Source organism: Saccopteryx bilineata, chromosome 1 (genome assembly GCF_036850765.1).
Source record: "Saccopteryx bilineata isolate mSacBil1 chromosome 1, mSacBil1_pri_phased_curated, whole genome shotgun sequence".
NCBI lineage: Eukaryota > Metazoa > Chordata > Mammalia > Chiroptera > Emballonuridae > Saccopteryx > Saccopteryx bilineata.
In genome coordinates this window covers 97,553,138-97,578,690 of record NC_089490.1, presented here as the reverse complement: position 1 = coordinate 97,578,690, position 25,553 = coordinate 97,553,138, and the positions used below count along the sequence as shown (strand labels likewise).

General features: G+C 40.8%; 2 protein-coding genes across 12 annotated transcripts in view; one reads left to right on the top strand and one right to left on the bottom strand.

Moving 5' to 3' along the window:
* Positions 1-5,020, bottom strand: part of VEZT (vezatin, adherens junctions transmembrane protein) — a 71,859-nt gene extending 66,839 nt beyond the window's left edge. For 2 of the 7 annotated variants that reach the window (XM_066261703.1, XM_066261758.1), the window contains exon 1: positions 4,890-5,020. In XM_066261703.1, the coding sequence (XP_066117800.1) occupies positions 4,890-4,925 (36 nt within the window). In that variant the 5' untranslated portion in view covers positions 4,926-5,020. Of the gene's footprint in view, positions 1-4,830 lie in introns of all 7 variants that reach the window. The other 5 variants (XM_066261721.1, XM_066261740.1, XM_066261694.1 and 2 more) reach the window with 3 other exon arrangements.
* A 322-nt stretch (positions 5,021-5,342) lies between these two features.
* The window catches only part of FGD6 (FYVE, RhoGEF and PH domain containing 6), a 126,516-nt gene continuing 106,305 nt past the window's right edge, over positions 5,343-25,553 (top strand). For all 5 annotated transcript variants that reach the window (XM_066261807.1, XM_066261798.1, XM_066261789.1 and 2 more), the window contains exons 1-2: positions 5,343-5,566; positions 13,778-16,202. In XM_066261807.1, the coding sequence (XP_066117904.1) occupies positions 5,551-5,566; positions 13,778-16,202 (2,441 nt within the window). In that variant the 5' untranslated portion in view covers positions 5,343-5,550. The remainder of the gene's footprint in view (positions 5,567-13,777; positions 16,203-25,553) is intronic.

The following is a 25,553-nucleotide window of genomic DNA, read 5'->3' as shown; positions in this document are numbered from 1 at the left end:
TTCTGAAAGAATTTTAGAATCAGCCTGTCAACTTCAGTTAAGAAAAACCTACTGAAATTTTGATTGGGTTTGCTTTGAATCTAAAGATTAATCTGAAAAGACCTGACATCTTTATAATAATGATCTTCAAACCCAAGAACATTTTTTTTTTTTTTAATGAGAGAAGGGGAGATAGTGAGACAGACTCCTGCATGTGCCCTGACTGGGATCCACCCAGCAACCCCCTTCCTGGGGCTGATGCTCAAATGAACCAAGCTATTCTGAGCAACTGAGGCTGACATGCTTGGGTCAACCTCAGTGCCCAGGGCCGGTGCTCAAACAATTGAGCCACTGGCTGTGGGTGGGAAATAGAAAAAGAGGGGCGGGGGGGCAGAGAAGCAGATGTCACTTCTCTTGTGTGCTCTAACTGGGAATCAAACCTGGGACATCCATACACCAAGCCAATGCTCTATCAACTGAGCCAACTGGCCATGGCCCCAAGAACATTCTTATTGCTTGCCTTCTAAATGAGTCTAGCAACTTCCCATCTGCTCCTGTATCCTGAAATAAGATAGTTGAGGCATAAATATCCAACAAAGGACTTATGTCCAGCATATATGAGAAAAAGAGATAACCCAATAGAAAAATATACAAAAACACCTAGAATTGGCTTCACAAAAGTAGACATAGAATAGGTTCATAAGCCCATAAAAAGATTCAATTCCCTAATCAAGGAAATGCAAATTGAAGCCAAGAGTATATAACAGTACACAACCACCAGAATGATAAAAAGAAAGACTGAAATTAACAAGTATTGGTGAAGATGTTGAGCAACTGGACCTCTCAAACATTGTTGGTAGAAGTATAAATTAGTACAACCGCCTAACCGATGGTGGCACAGTGGATAGTATGTCGACCTGGGACACTGAGGTCCCAGGATCGAAGCCCTGAGGTCACCGACTTAAGCAAGGGTTCATCCGGGTTAAACACAGGCTTGCTAGCTTGAGTGCAGGTGCCAGCTTGAGCATGGGGGGTTGTCAGCTTGAGCATGGATCATTGATATAGTCCCACGGTTGATGGTTTGAGCCCAAAAGTTGCTGGCATGAAGCTCAAGGTGGCTGGCTTGAGCAAGGGACTGGCTCAGATGGAGCCCCCCTTTCCTCATCAAGGCACGCATGCAAAGAAATCAATGAACAACTAAAGTGATGCAACTAAGAGTTGATGCTTCTCATCTCTCTTCCTTCCTATCCCTCTCTCTCAACAAACAAAAATAAATAAATAAATTGGTACAACCATATTGGAATTATGTTTGGCAGTCTATACAAAAGATGGACATATGCACTTCCTATGACTCAGCAATTCCACTTGTAAGTATATAACCAAAAGAAATATGTTCAACAAAACACATATACTAAAATGTTCACAGAAGCACTACTCGTAATAGTTTCAAACTGGAAATTACTCAAAGACCATCAACAGCAGAATGGATTTAAAAAATTGTCATATAGCCCTGGCTGGTGGCACACTGGAGAGTGTCATCCTGGAGCACTGAGGTCACCAGTTTCATTCCAGGGTAACTGGCTGGATCCTGAGAGCACCAGCTTAACCCCGAGGGTGCCAACTCAATCTCAAGGTAGCCAGTTTGAGCCTGGGTCAGGGTACATATATGATAAGCTATCCATAGGTGCACAACTAAGTGGAACGAGTTGATGCTTCTCTCTCTTTCTTCCTCTCTCTCTCAAAATATGTTTTATATTTACAAGAAATACTATGAAGAAATAAAAAATGCTCACATGACAATACAGATGAATCTAATAAGCAAACAAAACCAGAGAGCAAAATGTCAGAAAAAAGAACATATACAAATAGAATTGCACAGTGTGTACATGATAAAAATAGACAAAATTAAATCTAAGGTAGTTATTATAGGTCTAAATAGTGGTTATCCTTGGTGTGATGAGAAATGTCTGAAAGACTAAGAGAGCTTCTGGTGTACTGGTGATGTTAAGTTTCTTAATCTGGATGCTTGTTACATAGGTGTGTTCACATGTGAAAATTCATCAACATTTATGATTTGAGACCTTTTTAATATATATTATGCTGCAATAAAAATTAATGCATATGACACAAAGCAAATAAATCAAATAGAAAGCAGGAAAAAATTTTCTACAAGTAACTCATAAAGAACTCATGCAAGTAAATTTTTAAGAAGCTAGCATCCAGCCTGACTAGGAGGTGGCGCAGTGAATAAAGTGTCGGACTGGGATGGGGAAGACCCAGGGTCAAAACCCCAAGGTCACCGGCTTGAGCATGGGCTTGCCAGCTTGAGCGCTGGCTTCCGCATGGGATCATAGTCATAACCCCATGGTCACTGGCTTGAGCCTAAGGTCACTGGCTTGAGCAAGGGGTCACTCACTTTGCTGTAGCCCCCCCATCAAGGCACATATGAGAAAGCAATCAACGAACAACAAAGAATTGATGCTTCTTATCTTTCCCCCTTCCTGCCTGTCTGTCCCGGTCTCTCTCTCTGCCTGTTTCTGTCAAAATTAAAAAAAAAGAAAAAGAAGCTAGAATGCAACTGGAAGATGGGTCCAAATACAAAAAGAAATGTTCAATCAAAGAAATAAAAATAATCCCAATAAATGCACAAAATGTACATTAGAACAATGGAATATTATTTTTCCCTAGCAAATTAGCAAAGATGATTAAAGGAAACAGTAAGGCTGTTGCTGAGGAGGTGGTGAAACTAACATGCTTATTGTTAATGAAAGCTTGAATTGGTAGAACCTTTCTGCATTGTTTTAAAAAATTGCTCATCTTTTCTTTCACTCATTGGTTTCCCTTCTAGAAATTATTCTAAGGAAAATTCAGAGTTACAATTAAAGATGGACTTATGTCAGTGTTGATTACAATGGCATTTTGAAACAATATAATTACCTCATAATGGGAAAATGGTTACATTTATAATACATATACACAATGTAATGTTTTCAAAGAGTAATGAATAAAAGACTCATGATAAATTTAAGTGAAAAAATACAAAATTCTATGTTGTATGATATCCTTTTTTTAGGGACTTAAATTTTTTCTAATTAAATTTTTTTAAATTGAATTTATTGAGGTGACATTGGCTAATAAAATTACACAGATTTTGGGTGCACCATTTCATATTACATCACCTGTACATGCACTGTGTGTCCACCACCCCAAATCAAGTCTCCTTCTTGTGGTATGACATCTTTTGTGTTAAAAAAAATATCACATACTTATACACTTGCATAGGAGAAGTCTATGAAAAACATACTACAGCGTTAATAATGGCCATCTTTGGATTGTAGGATAATGGATGATTTTAATTCTGGGCTTAATTTCAACAATGAAATATACCTTGAACATTTATTACTATTACATTCGGAAATCTAAGAAAATAGGGTAAAAACAATTATACCCACCCAGTTTCTTTATTCTGGAAATCTAAGCAACCTAGATTTTTATCTCTCCTTCAGCTCTCACATTCAATCTATAACTGTTTCTGAGATTTTAGCTTAGAAGGATCTTTCCAAGTCATTACAATATTTCATTATTTCTTCTCTCATTTCCAAAATTCAGGCTCTTGTCTTCCCTAGGGAGCACTTTTAACCCAGGCTTATTTTAGTAAAATAGCCCTCTCTTCCACTACTTATACATTCTAGCTAGATGAAAGCATTTTCTATACAGACCCTCCTTCACTCAAGCCTCTGAAAAATCCACACCAGGTACTTTGGCACCTCCCAACCTTGGCATACTCTGTTCTCTTTCCCCATAATGCATTTTCTCTCTTTCTTCTTTCTAATCCGATTCCTAGCTCTCCGATAGCATCTACTGGTCACAAGTAGCTTCTCTGAGACTACAAGAACAGATGTCGGTTTCCAAATCAATCCCCCAATGATAGCTTGTGCATATTTTCAACATTTATCATTCTATCAATACATTGTTTGGTGCCTAGTGCTCCCTATTGTACACACTAGACCATGTCTTTTAATTTTTTTTCTTAAAAACCACTTGAATGTATGAATGTAAAACATATATCTATATCTATCTACCTATCTATCTATCTATCTATGCAATATATCTATATAGAGGTGGAGACTTTTCACCTGTGCCTGATAAATAATGGCAATAAAAACACTCGCCTGTTTTTTTTTTCTCATTCAAGATGGCAGAGAACGTCTTAAAATAGTCCCACACAAAAGCACTCAGACCCAGAGCCTTAAGTCAGGACTGGCCACACTTAGCGCAGCAACAGCAGAGGACAAAAGAATTGAACATAGATGCTTAGACGCCTCGGCCATAATCACCCCACAGTGTGATCCTGCACACACAATTTACACCGTTAGAAAACTGGCACCTGCTGCCTTCATCCCGAGGACCACGCCTCAACCAGGAATAGAGACCTACCGCACTGCTCGATAATGATCCTCCCAAATCGAGGATGTATAAAAGGTAGAGGCTAAGTTGTATCGATGAGTATCTAAAATGCACGATTGAGCCGGGCCCCGCCCCACCAGGCGCAGTCGCCCAGAGGTGCAACCGTCCCCGGGGATGGAGCAGGCGGGCGGGGCTCTCGTCCATCCGCCCGGCTGGGAATTCCGGGCCGACCTGAGGCTGAGGCCGAGGCTAAGGCTAAGGCTAAGGCTCAGGCTGAGGCTAAGGCTAAGGCTGAAGCCGGCCGCGGAGAGGGCGTCTCGGGCTACACCTGTCAGGCTGCAGCCAACACGAGGCCTAGAAATCGCCGAGATTCGGTGACCGAGGACGGCAAAAGCGTCACTTGATCCCTCACCCCAGGATCGGTCCCCCGCTTTGGCTCCTCACCTTCGCCCTCGTGCTTCTTAAACAAAGGCAATCCACATCCACCGCCATTTTTCCCTTACCTCAAACACCACCTCTTCGTCAAACTCCGGTGTCATCCTTCTCCGCCATGCCACCCACCTCAGCACGATGGGAAATAAAGGCGGGGGACTGGCGGAACCCTGGAGTCGGCTTCGCCTGTCCCGTGTGTCCAGAAAACTACAACTCCCAGTATGCCTCGCAGCCCACTCCCCTCCCTTTTAGACTCACTTATTGGAGCAGGGGATGATCCTGTGAACGAGAGAGGCAGGAGCGAAATGAAGCTTGAGTCCTCTGATTGGAGGAAGCTAGAGCTTTTGTCCAGCTTTTACGGCTGCAACTGGCAGGGGGCGCCTGGAGCACTGATTTTTTTTTTTTTTTTTTGAGCTCGAGAGCGCCACACGCCGGCGAAGGCGCGGAGAGCACCGCTCGTGCCCGCCGCCGGTGGCTCGCGCTGCTCGTGCCCGCCGCCGGTGGCTCGCGCTGCTCGTGCCCGCCGCTGGTGGCTCGCTCCAGGGAGCGCTGTCGGGTCCCTGGAGCCCGCCGCATCCTTTGTGCGGCGCTTCGGTCGCGCCGCCGGGCAGCCGGACGAAATGTGGACGCTGCGAGAGCTTTCCTTTTCTGCCTAAACTCTTGAAACAATGGACTGTAACGGGAGCATGGATTGAGGGGGGCGAGCAGGGAAGCGAGCTGACCGGGGGAATCATGACTTCTGCCGCCGGTAAGTGACGGCGCTCGCGCTGCCGCTGGCAAGTTTGTAGGGAGCGCCGCTCGTCCTGTGTTCTGGAGCAACTTTCTCCTATGGGCTAGGTTAGCAGAGTTCCTCCTACTTTTCCCGGGGACTGTGGCAAGTGCGGAGCACACGGCATTTGCTGCCGTACTTTCTTGAGCCTTCCTGCCTAGAGAAGCTGTTCGGAAGTCGTGTTTCTCTCGGGACGTGCCTTTAAAAGGAGACCCGTGTCGGGGGCTCGGCGCCAGGTGAAACGCGAACTCGAAGGAGGGTGTTTGCCTATCTCCTAAAACTGAAGCGACTTCGCCTTTGCGTGTGAAAACAGTTGGCCGTGTTAAGAAATCGGTTATTCTAAGGGCAGTGTTCCCAGAGTGTTGAACCCGGCGACTGCGCCGAGTCGGTTCAAACCTAGTATAGACTGGAAACCCTGACCCTTATTATTTATTAGACGCAGAGGTTTAAACATTCTTACTCCTATCTTCGTGGTTTTTCCGGTTACCCGAGAAGCAGAGGGATAGACTTGCCGATGGCAATTTTTTGCTCATCTTCAGTCACTTTTTTTAATGGATTTTTTTTTCTATTTCTACCTGGTTAGTGTGAACAAAGCCTTATATTCCGTCTGCTTCCCAAAGTCCTTTCCCTTCATCCAGATGACGAAGTGTTTACCTTTGTGTGGACTTTGAGCAATTTTGTACGTTGTATTTCCTCTAAACATTCTGAAGAAGCAGTTCTTGTAGTCCAAAATAATTACTATGTGGTTTTAAATTCACTTTATAAGAATTTAGGTTAAGTTTTAAACCACAACTTAATCTATTAGTGTTATTTTTCTTTATGTTTCGTGCACATTGAAAGAAATAAATGTTCATTCGAAATTTTATAGAAAAATAGTATAAGATTTCCCCTCAAAATTTCTTCTAGAATCAGCATTAAAGTATCAGATTAAATTTTCTTTGCTTTTCTTGGCATTTGTTTTAAATTCCTGCAACTTGAAACTGTCAAAAAGCACTCTAAATGTTCTGAGTTGTCTTTTTTCTTTCTTGCTTTTTTTTTAAGTTGCTTTACTTCTCAAGCCTAGATATACTGAAGTGTTGCATTGCTAGATGTAATCAGATTACAGGTAACTAGGCAAGAAGTTAGCCAATAGGAATAAGAAAACAAAGAGTGAAGTATCTCTGTAGTAGTAGTATTCCTAAAGAAATTGTAGATCTTTCCTTTCTGATGTTATGTGTATGTGCAGGAGATATGTCATGTCATATTCTATATGAACTCTTTTCCTTACCAAAAGGAGGCTTTCTAGTTGAGGTGAATTATTTTCATCCTAAATTTCTGTGCCTCACCTTTGTTTAAATTTTCTTTATTACTGAGCGAGTCTAATTAATTTAAATTTAAAGTGGTTGGATTTAAGTCCTTCCAGCCAATTTTAGCTCTCCCCTCTTTTGGAGTGTCAAGCACTTTTAGAATATTTATACCTTATATGCATCAGTTTTCTATTTCAGTCCTAACAGTTTATAATGAACACATACAGAGCATTTAATTTGACATTTAGATATGTAACCTTATCTAGGGCTTAGTCTGTGAGTTTGTCGTTCTTTGATTCGTATTACCCTAAAATAATGCAAGCTATTTTTATATTTCACTTTACAATTAAAGAAATCCACAGACATATTTGTGGTGTTTTAAAAGAGAGACACTTCCTGTATTTAGCTGAGTTAGTTGGTTTTAGCATGGCTTGCTGAGAAGCATTGACTACCTTTTTGTTCACCCATTTGTTAAAAGATTTATTTTAATTCTCATATTTAAAAGGAGAACACGATATTTATCCATCTAAGAGAACTGGGTGTTCTATCCATCTCATTCTTATAAAATAATGTGTTCATCATTCTTATAAGCTGTTTATCCTTTTTGAAACAATAATCCAATTCAGTATAACTTCAGGAAAGTTATTTGCAATTGGGGAAGGGACTGTTTGTTTTTATCTAATCTAATCTGCGGTATTTGGTTGGTAGGCTAATTTAAGGAAATGCAGATCATCCATAGTTTACGTGTCCTGAAGAAGAGCTTGCTTTGTTTTTCTGCATCTGTGAAAGAGTAGGCCCATAGGTTTTAGAATTATTTTAATCAGTATATTTAAAAGGAGAGGTAGTTATAGGTGTATGTTTTTTATCCTTTTGTACTTGTAAAGGTCACTGTCTCATTAATGCATGTGTTTTCCTGTATGGCTGATTGAAAAGCTAAGAAAGTGTGCACGTGAACTGCAGCCATCTGTGTGCAACAGATGACAGTATGTTTGTAATAGTGAAATAGTACTAGTGCTTCACTTTCTTACCTTATTTTTCCCTGGAGCCAAACAGCTGTGTAAATAAAAGATTTGCTGCTTTGCTCTCAAAAGCTTTGGGTCTGACTGTTGATACAGTATTAAGCTCCAAAGGTGCTGGATCCATTTCCAAACATCATGTACTTACTTCAGGAGTTTGACATTGGAGCAGAGTATAATATCATGGCTTGTTATTTTTTGAGTTGTATTTGTTTCATAATGGAGTCACGAAAAAATAATGATAATAATAATGATTTCAGATATTTCTGTAGTGACTTAGTTGAACATTTGTTACTACTAATAATTAAGAATTTATTTAGCCCTGGCTGGATGGCTCAGTTAGTTGGAGCGTTATCCCGAAGTGCAGAGGTTGCCAGTTCGATCCCTGGTCAGGGCACATACAAGAGCAGATTAATGTCCCTGTTTGTATCTCTCCCTCTCTCCCTTCCTGGCCCTCTAAAATCAATTCAATAAACATGAAGGAAAAAAAAAGAACTTATTTAATAATCCTATTGAAGTTGATTCCTGCTACTTTTCAAAATATTATTCTATGTTAAAATTGATACAGAATTTTTTTAAAAAAGATTTCCTTTACTGAGACATATTAAAGAGTATGTGTATGAGACAGCTCTGACTGTTCCTAGGGCCCTGTTTTCATCATTGGGGACATTGCATTGGGACAAGGTGCTTGCCCTTCTGGAGCTTGCTTTCTAGTGGTGAAAGTTACACTGAAGAAAAATCATACAGCGCTAAGGGGCTGGAGAATATAAAGGTTCTCCTGATGCAACTATCTCAGAAGTTATAATCTCAGAATCATATAGGCTTGAGAGTTCTGGCCAACTCCTTTGTTTACAAGGAAACTGAGGCAGCCAAATCTGCGCAAAGGCAAATCATTAGGTGAGCCAGCTCCCCAAGTTACGTTATTGACTTCTTCCAATGCACGGTTGACTAACAATGGTGAGGTAAAGTTCATAGCTGTCTATTTAATTCAGAGAGTATGCATTGAGGGCATAAGATCCATAATGCTGGGCTACATTTGTTGGGAATCAACTGCAGGTCATATATAATTAATTGAATATCTAGAACACTAAAGAGAACAAGGACTTATGTCTGTTGGAAGCAGACTCATGTACAAAACACATTTCAAGAAAAGAGTAAAATTGGTACCAGAGAATAAAAAATAATTTAACTAAAAATAAAAAATTAATTAAATCACCTGGAAACTTCTGACAGAGCTGCAAGATGCAGAAAGTAAAAGATTAATTTGATGAGATGGATGCTTTTTTTTTTAGTTGTAAAATACATGTAACAAACTTATTATCTTTTCCTTTCTTTTTTTTTTATTTTCCAAAGTGAGAAGCCCAGGGTGGGGGGAAAACAGACTCCTGCATGCGCCCGATGGGGATCCACCCAGCAAGCCCACCAGGGGGTGATGCTCAGCTCCTGTGGGACATTGCTCTGCTGCATTCAGAACCATTCTAGCGCCTTGGAGGAGGCCATGGAGCCATCCTCAGTGCCCAGGCCAACTTTGCTTCAATGGAGCCTTGGCTGCGGGAGGGGAAGAGAGAGACAGAGAGGAAGGAGAGGGGGAAGGGTGGAGAAGCAGAGGGGCACTTCTCCTGTGTGCCCTGGCCGGGAATCGAACCCGGGACTTTCACACGCTGGACCCATGCTCTACCGCTGAGGCAACTGGCCTGGACACAGATTTATTATCTTTATCATTTTTAAGTGTACAGTTCAGTAGTGTTAAATACACTTACATTGCTGTGCAGTCAATCTCCAGAACTCTTTTTATTCTTCAAAAATTCCAGAAGTGGGATGCTCTAAGAATGGTTGCAGAAATGAAATCAACATGACAATCTGTCAGTTTGCATTGTCTTGAATAAAGAAGTTGGAAAGAGGCCTAGGGGATTCATACTTTCTTTTAATAATTGAATTAATAGATCAAGAGTTGGATTTAAGAGATTATTATACCAAGCTTTAGCATTAGGTTTTGAAGGACTTTACAGTTTTTTTCTTCTTAAAACAAACAAAAATACTAATACATGCTCATTGAATAGATAACTGAAAATGTAAAAAGCTTTGGAAATTTGTATTGTTATTTTGAAAGTATTTTATTCTTATTTATCAACATTATATGGCATGAGAAGGCATTGGTTATCATGTGATCATTGTTGAACACATAATATTAGGGATTTGGGAAATTCTTCCTTGGTTGATAAAAGGAAGCAGAGCACCCTACTCTTTTTTATTTTTTTTAAAACTCAGTTCCATGTAATATCTTCCCAAGTGTTGTGACTAATTTCCTTTGTTGAAAAGGAATTCATCACCAAATGAAGTATCTAAACTTCTGTCTTCAATTAATTAAACAATTTCCAGTAGCTATTTTGAAAGGTTTATTTTTACTTTTCAGTAAATTAAGTTTTTATTAAGCATTAGATTGTGTTAGAGGAACAAACATAAGTATAAGGTAAAATATTTCATCTCAGGTTTCATTGGGAAGTATAACTGGGGGAAAAGTGACAGTATAGGTGGAAAAACTTAAAAGAACTAAAAAAACCCTGATGTTCAGCCTCTGTATATCTCTTTATTTTATAGGTTTTGTGCATGAAGCTTTTATTAGGTTTCTAGGCTAATAGCATATCTGAACAAATTTAACACAGTGTAATAGGATTTCATTAAGTACTTTTTTTTTTTTTGTATTTTTCTGAAGCTGGAAACGGGGAGAGACAGTCAGTCAGACTCCCGCATGCGCCCGACCAGGATCCACCCGGCACGCCCATCAGGGGCGAAGCTCTGCCCACCAGGGGGCGATGCTCTGCCCCTCCGGGACATTGCTCTGTTGCGACCAGAGCCACTCTAGCGCCTGGGGCAGAGGCCAAGGAGCCATCCCCAGCGCCCGGGCCATCTTTGCTCCAATGGAGCCTTGGCTGTGGGAGGGGAAGAGAGAGACAGAGAGGAAGGAGGGGGGGTGGAGAAGCAAATGGGCACTTCTCCTATGTGCCCTGGCCAGGAATCGAACCCGGGTTCCCCGCACGCCAGGCCGACGCTTTACCGCTGAGCTAACTGGCCAGGGCCTCATTAAGTACTTTTTATATAATGCCAAGAAGACTAGAAATTGTGGTCTTTTATTTATTAATTTTTTTATTTTTATTTTTTACAGAGACAGAGAGTCAGAGAGAGGGATAGACAGGGTCAGACAGGAATGAAGAGATGAGAAGCATCAATCATGAGTTTTTTGTTGCGCATGGCAATGCCTCAGTTGTTCATTGATTGCTTTCTCATATGTGCCTTGACCGCAGGCCTTCAGCAGACCAAGTAACCTGGTCTGCGAGCCAGCGACCTTGGGTTCAAGCTGGTGAGCTTTTGCTCAAACCAGATGAGCCCACGCTCAAGCTGGCGACCTCGGGGTCTTGAACCTGGGTCCTTCCGCATCCCAGTCCGATGCACTATCCACTGTGCCACTGCCTGGTCAGGCTATTTATTAATTTTTTTGAGAGAGTCAGGGAGACAGACAGGAACATGGAGCTGCTTCTGTATGTGCCCTGACCAGAGAACTGAACCGGCAACCTTCGTACTCTGGAGCGACGCTCCAACCAACTGAGCTATCCAGCCAGGACTGTGGACATCTTTTAAATGCACTAATGAAGGATACAAACAGTGATCACCTGTGGAACCTAAAAGAAATACAGGTTCTATCCCCAGAAACTGATTGGTTAGACTTTGGGCTTGGGCTCCATGAAACATTACAGTGAAAATTCTGCATTGACAACCTCTGCACAGAGAAATAACAATTTCATTATGAGCCTCAACTAATACAGAAGAATTACATATCAGTTTTAAGTTTGGGAAATTTCTGACTTCTGTATTTTAGGATTGCTTTGGGGTTTTAGTAATCTAGGTTATTGATAAAGCTTATATACATCTCTACTGTACATCATTGAGGTAGAAGAATATCGCTTATTCTTATGAGAAGCTTAGAGTTGTGTCCTTGCTTCTGATTGTTCAGTATGAAGCCACTCTGATTAGTTGGTGAAAATGAAAATGAGGATATAGTTGCACAGCTCTGATTGGACAGGGAAAGTCAATCCTACTGATCAAACTAGAAGTCCAGGACCTCCTTTATAAGGGCTGACTTAGCCAGCAGGCAGATTTTTCTGAACTATAGCTTGTACAAGAAGCCTCTGTTTAGCAATTGCTTCTAGGCTCTGTGTTTAAATTTGAGCCCAGTTAGCCACCAGGAGCCCTTCTCAACAGGTACCCTCAGTCTCAGGCTCAATATTAAATTTGACTCTACCTGCCCGATTGATTGCTCTACAGGAATGCTATACCATCACGTTATCTCAAGCAGTGTATTACATTCTATATCAGCACATTTCCTCCAACACTTGGCATTATCCAGTTTTATAACTCAGCCAGTCTCATAGGTATAAAGTGAGATCTCATTGTTTTAATTTGCATTTTTCTCTGATTATTAATAACTTTAAGCATCTCTTCAAAGCGCTGTTAGCTTTAGAGTTTTTCTCATCTGTGAGTTACTGTTCATATTCTTTGGCCATTTTTCTACTGGATTGACATTTTCTCGTGCTTGATATGCAGAAACTTTTACATATTCTAAAAAGAGTAATCCCTGGTTGTTTCAGATATTGCAACTTACTTTTGTTCTATTATTTAGTAACTTTTTTTTTTTTTTGACTGAGACAGAGAGAGAGTCAGAGAGAGGGACAGATAGGGACAGACAGGAAGAGAGAGAGATCAGAAGTATCAATTCTTCATTGCAGCATCTTAGTTCATTGATTGCTTTCTCATGTGTGCCTTGACCAGGGGGCTACAGCAGAGTGAGTGACCCCTTGCTCAAGACAATGACCTTGGGATTCAGGCCAGGCCGGCAACCATGGGGCCTGGTTATCCCGAACTCAAGCCAGTGACCCCGAACTCAAGCTGGATGAGCCCACCCTCAAGCCAGTGACCTTGGGGTTTCAAACTTGGGTCCTCTGCATCCCAGTCCGATGCTCTATCCATTGTGTCACCGCCTGGTCAGAGTTCTTTTTTTTTAATTAAGTAGAGGCAGTGGCACAGACAGGCTCCTGCATGTGCCCGGACCGGGATCCACTCAGCAAGCCCCCTACCCGGCGATGCTCTGCCCATGTGGGGCTGCTGTTCTGCCGCTCAGCAACCAAGTTATTTTAGCAACTCAAATGAGGCCATGGAGCCGTCTTCAGCACCTGGGGTCAACTTACTCAAACCATTTGAGTCATGGCTGCAAGTGGGGGAGAGAGAGAAAGAGGGTGAAAGTAAGAGAGAGAAGGGGGAGAGGTGGAGAAGCAGATGGTCACCTCTCCCTGTGCCCTGACCAGGAATCAAACCTGGGACTTCAAACGCTGGGCCGACGCTCCACAGCTGAGCCCACCGGCCAGGGCCTTATTTAGTAACTTTGTTCATGGTTCTTTGAATAGAAATATTTTATTTCAATATAATAAAATTAATCTACCTTTTGGTTGCCATAAAAAAAAGTTGTATCCTACAAACAACTTAGGCAAATTCAACTCTTAGCACTTAGCAAATGAGCTGAAGTACTTTCTCCTATTCAGGCCCCAAGTAGAAGCCAATTGTTTCATTTAGTGTTGTCTGAAGATATGGTTACCTGTTCAAAAGTTATAAGAAAAAACCATGTTGGACTTACTAAGAAATGTACTGTGTACCCGAAGCTGTGTATATTAGAATTGAAGGGCAATTTAAGGAATTTTCAAGACCAATCTTGACTATATATAATGTAATGTAACATAATCTACCTAGTAAAAATGCAAGTTTACCATATTGTCAGATGTAAAAGTTACCAAATTTAAGCGGGTTTTTTTTCATCAAATTATTGTTTTTTTTCTTTCTAGAGATTAAGAAGCCACCAGTGGCCCCCAAGCCAAAGTTTGTGGTGGCAAACAATAAACCAACTCCACCTCCTGTTGCACCGAAACCTGATATTGTGATTTCTAGTGTTCCACAGTCAACAAAGAAAAACAAACCAGCAATAGCCCCCAAACCAAAAGCTCTGAAGAGCTCACCTGTTTGTAACATCAGGCAGTCACCATCAAGGAAAATCATTGTCAACCTGGAAGAACAGAAACAGGGATTACCCAGAAGCGCTGATAATTCCACTTGCAAACATGTAGGACATCAGAGCAGTGACTATATTTTGCCAGTGTGTTCCTATAGTTCTGAGTGCCTCCATAAGCCTGGGAGTAGAGAGGATCTGTGTGTAAAGCAGCTTGTCTTAGAGCCCCTAGAAATGCCTGAAAATGTAGAAAACAGTAATATTGATGAGTCCTCTTCAGCTATAAAAACAAAGGGTAGAAGTGATCCTAATGGTGAAATGGTCAAGAGCCAGACTGCAGTTGTTTTAAAGGCAAGTATCCTAGAAGAGAAGCTTAAAGATGTTTTAACACAGAGAACGTCACCTTTTATTTCCCCACAGAAGCACAGATCCGCAGACAACCCAGAAATGAATGAGGGCTGTAATTCCAGCAGACAGTTCAGAATTAAATTTGCAGACTTGTCACCTTCCCTGTCCAGTTTTGAAAACGTTCCTGATCACCACTGCCACCTACAACTTCCTATCAATCAATTTCAAAATTTTGAAACTTACCAGGATGGCTGTGAAAAAAGCAATAATTGCTTTCATTTATCTGAACAAGAAGCTCTGGCAAATGGTAAAAAGAGTACTTTTTTATCTTCAGATGGAGTTAGTAAGAAATCAGAAGTCAAAGACCTTGGTCCCTTAGAAATTCACTTAATACCGTGTACTACAAAATTTCCAACTCCAAAGCCCAGAAAGACACGTGCTGCATGTCTGATACGTCAAAAGCACATAGATGCTTCTAGTGAAAGTACTGAAGAACCAGATTATTTAGACAGTGACTCTTCTTGTCTTTTCAAAGATAGTTTGAAAAACAATAAAATCAGTGTTATTTATAAGAATGTTTTGTGTAACCAGGAACAAGTGGGCAGAGTAAAGCCAGGATATAAAAGTGAATTGATTTTGGACTCCAATAGTAACAGACGAAACGTAGTTGGTTCCCAGAAAGCCATGTGTCATGAAACATCTTCCTCTGAAGAAGTGACACCTCCTTTTGATACAGATTCTGATTTGAGTTCTGACAGCAAGATAGTAGATGGTTCTCATATGTCACCAGCTGTGGACAATGGTACCGGTTTTATAAGGTGCAATACTCTATCTATGAGCCTGCCTAAGCAACTGAAATTAGCTTGCAACAAACGTTTGCCTACTGCCTGTAACTTGGCAGTGTCTATCCCTCAAATGCAAAAGGAATCTACAATGAAAGATGGAAGTTTCTCAAAAATTGTCCCCAAAAAACCTCAAAGACACAGCTTGCCTGCTGCAGGATTGCTTAAAAAGGCTGCCTCAGAGGAGCTTGTGGATAAAACTTCTTACCCCTCAAATGAAGAAAAAAATTCAGACCAGGTTCCAGAAAGAAATCGCCTTCAACAATCGTGTGCCCAAAACCATGGTATGTCATCCTCCTTTGATATACCTAAACGGACTTCAGAAAAACCAGTGTGGAAATTACCTCATCCTATTTTACCCTTTTCGGGGAACCCAGAATCCTTAAAGTCTATCACCGTAGCCTCAAATAGTGAGCCTTCAACTGCCCTGACCAAGCCAAGAGCAAAATCACTGTCTGCTGTGGATATGGAACGGTGCACTAAGCCTTGCAAAGACTCTCAAAAGAAAAGCTCTTTAAAGAAGTTGCTCAACATGAAGCTGTCCATCTGTTTCATGAAGAGTGACTTCCAGAAATTTTGGTCTAAGAGTAGCCAACCTGAAGACACAACTGCTGGCGGCCTCTTGGGTGGGGAGGGAAAAAGGATTGAAAGTGATGGGCATGGCTTGTTAGTAGAAGAGAAGAGAAATAAACCCATAAAGGCATATTCTGCAGATAACTATAGCCTGGAATCCCAAAAGAAGAGGAAGAAGTCGCGGGGCCAGACCAGTGCAACTAATGGACCAAGAGCTGAGTCTTTGGATGACCAAATGCTCTCTAGGGAGGAAACATCTCAGGCACCTTGCAAACCTTTTACAAGTGACTGTGCACCAGAGTATGAAAATGTACGCCATTATGAGGAAATACCGGAGTATGAGAACTTGCCATTTGTTATGGCTGTAGGAAAAACTCCAGAGTTGGAAAGGCAGAATTCCAGCAGCATGGAGGACACTGATGAAAATGTGTACGAGGTGGAAGAGCCATATGAAGCTTCATATGGCCAGCTGCAAGTTGGACCAAGACATCGGCATTGCAGGTAACACTTAGGGGCCAAACAGACACTGCATTTTTACATGCATCGCTGAAATTAATCTTCAACAACCCTGTGAGATAGGAAAATCCTACACATGGGATTTTGGTGAGAAAGTGGGTTAGTTAAGTATATATTGAATGATTCCAAATGCAGTCAGTCTCCTTTTATCATATAGTAGGAATGGGCATTTGCAATGTAAGCATGAAGTAGTTGACTTGTCTTTTTAGCTGATTCAAAGAATTTTAACCAGTAGTAGTATAGGTATGTATGAAATACCAGGACCAGAGAGGTCCTCCAGGATACAGACTTGGAAGTTATAGCTGGAACTTAAGGGAGGAAATTGGCCAGTTTAGTGAGCTTTATTAGCTAGGTGTAAGAAATCTGAAGTTATTGAAATCCATGCATTTACCTGTGGTGCCCTTGTCAGGTGAAACCAGCTCAGCAATCATTGGCTTCAGGAAGCTTGTGCAATCACCTAGTAGGAAACGATTACTTCCTGTTCTGATCTCCCAACCATGTACCCTTCTATCCTTACAGCCTTTCTTTCAATCTGTCTTAATGGTGTTTATTGGTATGTCTGATGTTCTGTGTTTGTTTTTAAGCTCCTTGAAGAGGTTTGGTCATATCTTTTTGTCTTGCATGAGGCCAAACAAGGGGCTTAAATAGGGACCAATAGATGTTGGCTGACTGCATGAGAGATGAATGAAAAGTTGCTTCCTTCTCTCTCCACAGTCTCAAAAGGAGACTTTGCATTGTATTTAAAGTGCTGGGTTTGTGTCTAACACAAAGCTCCTCAGCCCTTTTGGAAGTCTTTATCTTATTCTTCTTAGGTCAATAACTTCAAGCCTCTGAATACTTAGGTCTTAAAATGGGACTTCAGTAAAACATTAGCATACATGGCACATTGTCGGGGCTAATAAAAGGATTATTGGGTGAATTGAATAAATAAAAGCATGTAATGAAATCTTAGTGCACCAAGTAAAATAATTGTTCTTTCAGATGTTCTCCCAGTATTTTTCTTTAGTTGTAATTTTTTCTGCTCTTCTGACCCGTAACAGAAGACTTACCTCCCTTGCTTAACTTTTCTCATATTCTGGACTCGTATTTTGAACGTTAGTACCCAGATAAAAGCCTCTTCCTTGGCATAAATATTTCCATTGAGAATTGGAGTTAAATATTCAACTTTTTTTTTTTGCATTTTCTTTTGCATTTTTCTGAAGCTGGAAACAGGGAGAGACAGTCAGACAGACTCCCGCATGCGCCCGACCGGGATCCACCTGGCACGCCCACCATGGGGCGACGCTCTGCCCACCAGGGGGCGATGCTCTTCCCATCCTGGGCGTCGCCATGTTGCGACCAGAGCCACTCTAGCGCCTGAGGCAGAGGCCACAGAGCCATCCCCAGCGCCCGGGCCATTTTTGCTCCAATGGAGCCTTGGCTGCGGGAGGGGAAGAGAGAGACAGAGAGGAAGGTGTGGCGGAGGGGTGGAGAAGCAAATGGGCGCTTCTCCTGTGTGTCCTGGCTGGGAATCGAACCCGGGCCCTCCGCACGCTAGGCCGACGCTCTACCGCTGAGCCAACCGGCCAGGGCCAAGTATTCAACTTTTAATATACGTATATCTAACTTTTCATGCCTGCTCTTCTCTCTATGGAACAATTTGGTTGCTACTGTCCTTTTAATATGCTTTTGTGTCGTGTGTGTGTGTGTGTGTGTGTGTGTGTGTGTGTGTGTGTGAAAGAGGAGTGAATTTGGCTTCTTTGTGATATACTACTATCTTTAGCTACTATGAAGTTTACTATTGAAATTGGAGATTTGGCCCTTGGTGTAAGTTTTCTGTTGGCCCTCATGCTTAAATCCTGAGAGTTTGTCATTTTCTCTAACACAAGCTGTGAACTTCTGGGACTTGTTCTTTATCTGATATGCTTTTTATACAATTAGGGGCACTGCTGCTCAGCTGGGGGAACCAGGTTGGAAGGGGTTAATGTACACAGCCAGCCAGTTCAGCTGGATGGCATTCATAAGGAGGGTTCTTTCTGGAAGCCACAGGAAACCAAGAGTGGCTGTGAACAGATTGCGGGCCATCAAGGAACACAGCCTGCTGAAGAGTGGGTGAGCTCTGCTCCTGAAATTAGCTTTCTACAGAGATGTTTTTCTTTGGGCCTAAAGCAGGGAGCCCTAAACGGCCTTGAGACTCCCAGGATGTGCCAGCTGAACTAAAAGCCTGCAGTCCTAGGACCAGATTAACAGTTTTGCCTGGAACATTGTACCTTTTGTAAGTAACGCCGAGTAGACAAGAAAGCAAAATTTGGGGCTTCATGAGGAGGACACCCAGACATCCTGAAAGAAGGTAAATGAGAAGTGAGCTGAGAGGTTCCAGGTTGAAATCTCGTTTGGTAGCCTGGCTGTTGAAACTGTAGACCTGTTCCTTAGAATAATTAATTTAAAATACAACCCTAGGAGAATTTTAGAACCCTAAAATGATCAGAAAAAATGCAAGTGAACCCTTTTTAGGATTTTTCTGCTGAGATGAATTGGAAGAATGTTATTTTCTCAGCCCTTGGGAAAGAGAGTCTGGATCACACCAAGGGTTTATAGGGAGTCACTAGTTTATAGGAATTCATAGAGTCTATGTGTGTCACCAGACTCTATCTTCTGGATCATATATTTGGCAAGCTTGGGAGTGCCTAAATGGTCACCTCCTTCTTTTAAAAAAAAAAAATTTGTTTATTGATGTTAGTGAGAGGAGTGGGGGCTGTGGGAGAGAGAGGAACATCAGTCTGTTCCTGTATGTGCCCTAACCGGGGATCGAACCAGCAACCTCTGTGCTTTGGGAGGATGCTCTAACCAACTGAGATATCCAGTCAAGGCCATATAGTCACCTTCTTTAGAGTGTAGGTTTCAAGAATCCAACTGCTTAATGTTTATAAATTTATAACATGTTATAATTGATTTATCAGGAAATAATTAGAGTCTGTCCCCAATAAGATTGTGTTATTCTAAAAGTTTAAGATAATTTGGAATTTGAAGTGTATTTCCCAAAGAAATAAATTTGATAATGGTAGCAAAAGGTCCCAGTTTAGCCCCTAGATTATATTAACCATTGGTGTCCTGGCCTCCCCTTCTCCCTTCCCAGGTGAATTCTTCCTCTCAGCACTTCTTTGGGCGGAGGCAGGAAGGAGCATTGGCCAGGGTGGGGTTGAGCCTCAGGATATCAAGAGGAGGGAATCCACTGGGTCTGAGGCGCAGAGACTGTGGAAAGGGTGAGGTGACTGAGGAAGAATGAGGAAATTGGGGGCTGGACTTGCTGTGAGAAAGACTGAGCATTGGGACTGATAAGAAGAAAGGAAAGGCTGGATGGTTGTGACTAAGTTTAGAAAGTCATTGGTTTTCTTTCCCTCCTTTTTTCATTGTTCTTTCCCCTTCCCCTTCTCTGGGCCCCATTCTTCTTTGCTAACTGCCTCTTTGCTAACTGCCTGGTCCTGCTCATTGGTTTTCGGACCCCCAGGCAAGAGTGAGTAGAAGAAACGGGGAGGGTTGGGTGGGGTGAGGAGAGGCACTGGGAAGGCCCTGAGTGGGGAAGGAAGACCTGCCAGGTCTGAAGGTAAGGAGGGTGAAGGGGAGCCCCCACGCTGTAGAAACAGCGGCTTTTAGGTGTTCCCAATTAGCTCATCATTGCGTCACTGCTCTGGGTTCTCCAAAGCGCTTTTGTTGAAGGATTGTGAGCCACTCGAGAGTATTCTGGTGTGTTTGGGGTACAGTTATTAGCCCTCTTCCCCAGAAGGTTTGAGGCATAAGCTAAAACAACTAGCTGGCAACGGGCCTTTTTCTCTCCCTGCATGTAGGTGATGAGTGTTCTGATACTGCTACTATTTAAGAAGTTTGATTTTCATAAGGAAGTTCCAGAAATACGGGTCTTTATTAAAGAGTATGGACAAATCAGCAAAACAGTAGTGTCCAATGTTGGAATGTTTCTATTGAAATGGTAGCAGATTTCTTGATTCTATAACCAAGAAAAATTGTCCCTGGGGACAGTCTAGGATTTTCCTCTGTTATTTTAGTTTGTTCTTACTGTGAGCACTTCAAAGAAACTGTATGGTAATTGGGTTTTCCTAGGTAACCTAGTGAGCCCTCAGTTTATTTATTCCAAAATATTGACCATGTGTCTAGCAGTGTGCATTCAGACGTGAAAGGGGCGCCTGCTCCCAAGGAGTTTCTGTCCAGTGAGGCGGCAGACCCTTCTAGGACAACATGGTCTTATTAATCCAATAGCTACACCCCAGCCAGGATGATAAAGATGACTTTCCAGAGCTGTTGACATCTGACCGAAGGCTTATAAAATGGACATGACTTAGGTTCAGCATTTAGAGGTCATTTTGTAACCTTGATAAGAGCAATTTCATTGGTGCTCTGGACAGAAAAACCAGATTGCAGACTGAGGACTGAGGGGAGAGGGAGTGGAATCAGCATACAGGCACTGCTGTCTGTTGAAACTTTGCCCAGAAGTCTCCATCACTTAAAGGTTTGAATTTATCTTTTGGTTTTCCTCAAACACCAGCATTCAAAATACAACAAACTTCAAAATTATTTGTTTTTAATTAATCACTGTTCCCTCATCTCTGATGAAGGAAAGTACTAAGTTATTTGTTTGTTTGTTTTTTCACCATTTTAAACACAAAACTGGGCTTGGAGAGCTGCCAAGTGGCAGTACAGGTTGTCTCCAATCCCATAATGGCATTTGCTTTATAAATGATCAGACCTGGTTTAGAAGATATCTCGCTTGGGTTGCATTTACCATCTGGTGGTATTGTTGAATTTTAATAATGATTAAAGTATAAATTAATAGCCCTAATGAGACTTTCCATGCTTTCATAACACCGGCGATATTATGCACAGTTAGAGGGTGGGGGTTGGGACTCATATATCTTAACTGCAGCCCTTTCCTGTGAGTTATTTTAAGCATCAGCTCAGGAAATATCAAAAATTTGTATGACTCCTTAATTTTATGTTTCTTGTGTTGGAATCATAGCCACACAGTTTTGGCAAATATATTTGTATACTTACCCTACATTTTAAACTCTCCCTAGAAGCAGTCGATTTTATTCCTTGGCAGGAAAGCTTCTCTTCTTCCTTTTAGATAAGTATTAGTAATTAGTTAAATTGTAGTACTTTGTCCAGCTCTACTGCTTTGGTCTCATTTCCTGCCAAACCATATAAGCGATCTTTTATCAGACGTATATGCTTTAATGTGGTAGACTGTCACTTTATACTTTTTTTTGTCAGATTTCTTTTAGTCAGAGATGAAAGAACAACTATCCCACACTGTGACTGTGTGTACACATACACATTATGCACATGCATCCTGTCTTGCTTGGTAAAACGACATTGTTTTGAGATAGCAGATATTTGCATATTTTGAGAAAAGGTGACATTATTTTTACAGATAACTGATTGGTTTTCCATTGCTGGATGGATTTTTATTAAATTTTCAGATATTAACAATTAAATATTTTATAATTTCTACAAGTTTTCATAAAATTACAACTAATTATATCAGTGAGACAGAAATCACTTTGCAAAATGAGTTTATAATCTACTTCTTAGTGAAATATTCCCAGTGTAAATCTTTTGGGAAAGAATAGATATGGGAAGGACCTCATCCTTTTCTTAAGCATTTTTAGTTTCTGTAAGGACCCGATTGGTAAAGGTAATCAGCTAATCTATCAATCTGTGAATGTTTTAAATCTATTAGAAGGATGTTTATAACTCAGACTGCATTTTTGCAGTAGAAATAACTAAGAGAGTAGGAGTAGGTTCCCAGCCAGCCCACAAGAATATATTTAGCTTCTACTATATGAAAAATACAAAGGAAGGTAATAGAAAATGAGACTGTGCCAAGACTAAAACAGTGCAATTAAATTAATAGTTTTTATGATAAAGAGGAAAACTTGAGTGTGTTGAGGAAGATGGTAAGGGGGACAGGAACAAGATGAAGTATAGGAGACGAACCTTGACTCACCAGTCGTCCAGGTGGTTCAGTGGAATTGTAGATGCAGGTTTGCTTTCGTAAGTAAGGGGATGAGTACGTTCTTGTTTCAGGTATCCGAAGTAATGCCTGTGCTTGTATTAGTATTGTAAGCTCTCTCTGTTCTTGCAGATGTTTCTTTTAAATGTATCATCTTTTCCTGGCATTGCATAGATTAATTAGGTACTTAAGGAAAGCCCTTTGTTTTAAAAAATAGACATGTTTAAATGAACGTATTTATTATAATGCTTTCTTAAAACTTTATTAGGAACAAAGAGCAGTTTGAGTTGCAGCACTCTGGGTGTGGGAAGATTCAAAGAAGCCTTTTTATTAAATACTGAGATTAAAAGTTAAGTTCAAGAATGGAATTGCCTAGTATTCTTCTGGGTAGTATGGAAAATCTACTTTGGTGGTTTAGTCTGGATCTGGTAATTGTGTTTGTGGATTTCTGGAAAGCAAAACAAGTTTTTGCAAGTAGTTTTGACATCAGGCAGAAAAATAGTTTATCATTGGAGCTATAAAAATTGGGTCAGCCAAATAGACGATCAGTGGAGTACAGGATTATGATGGCAGTTCCAGGAAGAACAGCTGTCATCTGCAGTTGTCTTTCAGATTTCTCAGGCCTTCTTTGCATGTATTATAAATTCATTTTAGTTCCACATAAATGTGAATTAGAGTAAGGTTATATTTGGTGTGATCATATCCTTTTATACATAAAGAAATTGAATCATGCTGGTAGTGACTTCAGGAAAAATGGACAAAGATGGAAATGAAACTGAATTAGTGGTTCTAGTCTGTAAGGCTAGTAGCCGCTGCCACCATCACAGCCACCTGGTTCTTGTAGGTTCGCATTTAATTTGGACAGATTATAAAGAAACTGCAGAGCCAAAAACTGGTGGGCCATTTTTCTTTATTCAAGACAGGTGGTAGTCAACCTGGTCCCTACCGCCCACTAGTGGATATTCCAGCTTTCATGGTGGGCAGTAGCGGAGCAACCAAAGTATAGTAAAAAGGTAGATTTAACTATAATAAGTTGTTTTATAAAGATTTATTCTGCCAAACTTAGCAAAAATCCGACATAAAGTACTTGTTAAGTAATTATTATTATATGCTTTAACTTGCTGTAACTGCTTTATAAATTTTATAAAGTCAAGTTACTTCTCTACTTTATAAATCACCATCACTGTGGAACGGGTGGGTGGTTAGAAAATTTTACTACTAATAGAGATACAGAAGTGGGCGGTAGGTATAAAAAGGTTGACTACCCCTGTTCTAGACTCATACTGGCCAATGAGTAAAAAACAAACACACGGGCACCAAAACCCATTTTTTCCTAGAATTAAAGGCTCCCACCTCTGTTTGCCTCTATTTTGGCTGCCTCATCCCCTCCCACCATGTGGCCTCTCTCTGCTGGAACAACTGGTCTTCCCTCTCTGCAAGAATGTGGTCTCTCTCCAAAATGGCCTCCTAGCTCCATCTTTTAAAACCTTTTGGCACAAAAGCCCCTTCTCCAGTACATATTAGCATAATCAAGCCCTTTCCCAGGCAGGAAGGCAATCAGCCACCCCACGTGGGCAGTGGCCATCAGCCATCTTTAATAATAAGAGTTTGTATAAAATAACTTATCTGCCCAACAGTTCCTAATGCTCAAGGGTCTGTTTATCAGGCTCTCCGATTTATCAAAGTATTTTGGTTTCTGATTCAGGAAAGGTGAAATAATAAACACTGAACAATGAAAGGCAGTTTCTCCTGAGTGTTTGGATATAAATAAAAAGGAAAACACACACATTTAGCCTTTTATGTTTGAAATGGTGTAACTGCTTGTTCTTTTAGCTCCTATGGATTCCATTGAAAACTGTTTTACTGAGATCATATGTTTTTTTGAACTCAGTTTCTTGGTAACTTATTTGTATTAGGAATTAAAGAATAAGTTTGGGTTTTAATAAATAGCTTTTTTTTCTCTTAATCTGAAAAGCAGTTCTGATTTGTATTTTTGGTAACTTGTTTCAAATCCATAAAGGTAGATACAGTGTATAAAAAAGGAATAATTGGTAGCTGGGGTTTTTTTGTTTGTTTGTTTTTTGTTTTCTCTTTTAGTTGGTCTTTAGATGTATGGGCAATCATAAGGAAAGAGAGATTTCCATTTAAATGAGTCGCATTTTCACTATTTGACTTTTCCCCAGGGCTTCACTATTAGAAACTAAAGCATATTTCCTCTCTACCACCCTGTTACCTTGAGGGAAAGAGTTAAGAAGGGTCAGGGAAGGATAATAATGAGGTCATTCATGAGTCTAGGTCAGATTTATTTGGTAGCAAAAGTTAGGGTGAGGAAACTTAAATGAGAGCCTTTGGGTAGCTTGAAAATTTTGGTAATTCAAGTATGTCTTTTAATGATTTTAGGTTAAACGCAACCATAGAATCATTAAAATTTTTAGTTAAAGGAGTCATTACAAATTATCCAAACCAGCCTCCTCATTCACTGATGAAACCAAGCCCACACAAATACTCGACTGTCCCCACACCACAGTGATAGGAAATTGCAAAACCAGGGCTCCTACCTGGTGCTTCAAAATGCCACATTACCTCTTAAGGCTCTTATGGAATGAAGTCAGCAAGATTTAGAAAACTCAAGTGATCTTAAGTTGTTCCAAAAAGGTTCAGGTTTGCATGTCCCACTGCCTTTTTTTTTTCTTGTTATAACAGATACTGTTAACCCTATATCAGGAAAGAGGGCTGCATATAGCTGAAGAATAAACTCTCTTTCGCATACTCACAACTAGAACCTTGCTTTTGTCCATTCCTGTACATTAGTGAAGCATTCTTCCCTCTAACTGTCTGACTCCTCATCAATCTATTTCCCCCCCAATTCACCAGAAGTTTATCAGACAATATCAAGCTTAAGGAATGCTGTTAATATTCAAATAGCATGGCTTCCTTGCTTAATACTATTTTCTCAGCATTTCTAACATGCCAAATGTTAAACTAGGAGCTCTTGTGTGTGTTATTTTGTCCCTACTATTCTGTTAGATGGATAATATCTTCTTTTACAGATGAGGAAACTAAGAGTTAATGGTATTAAGTAAGTTGTCCAAGGGCACACAGCTAATACAGTGTGCCCGTAAAGTCATGGTGCACTTTTGACCAGTCACAGGAAACCAACAAAAGACGATAGAAATGTGAAATCTGTACCAAGTAAAAGGAAAACTCTCCCAGTTTCATACCTATTCAGTGCAGTTCGATGTGGGCTCATGCACAGATTTTTTAGGGCTCCTTAGGTAGCTATCCCGTATAACCTCTACAGACTCATCACTGACTGATGACCTACCAGAACG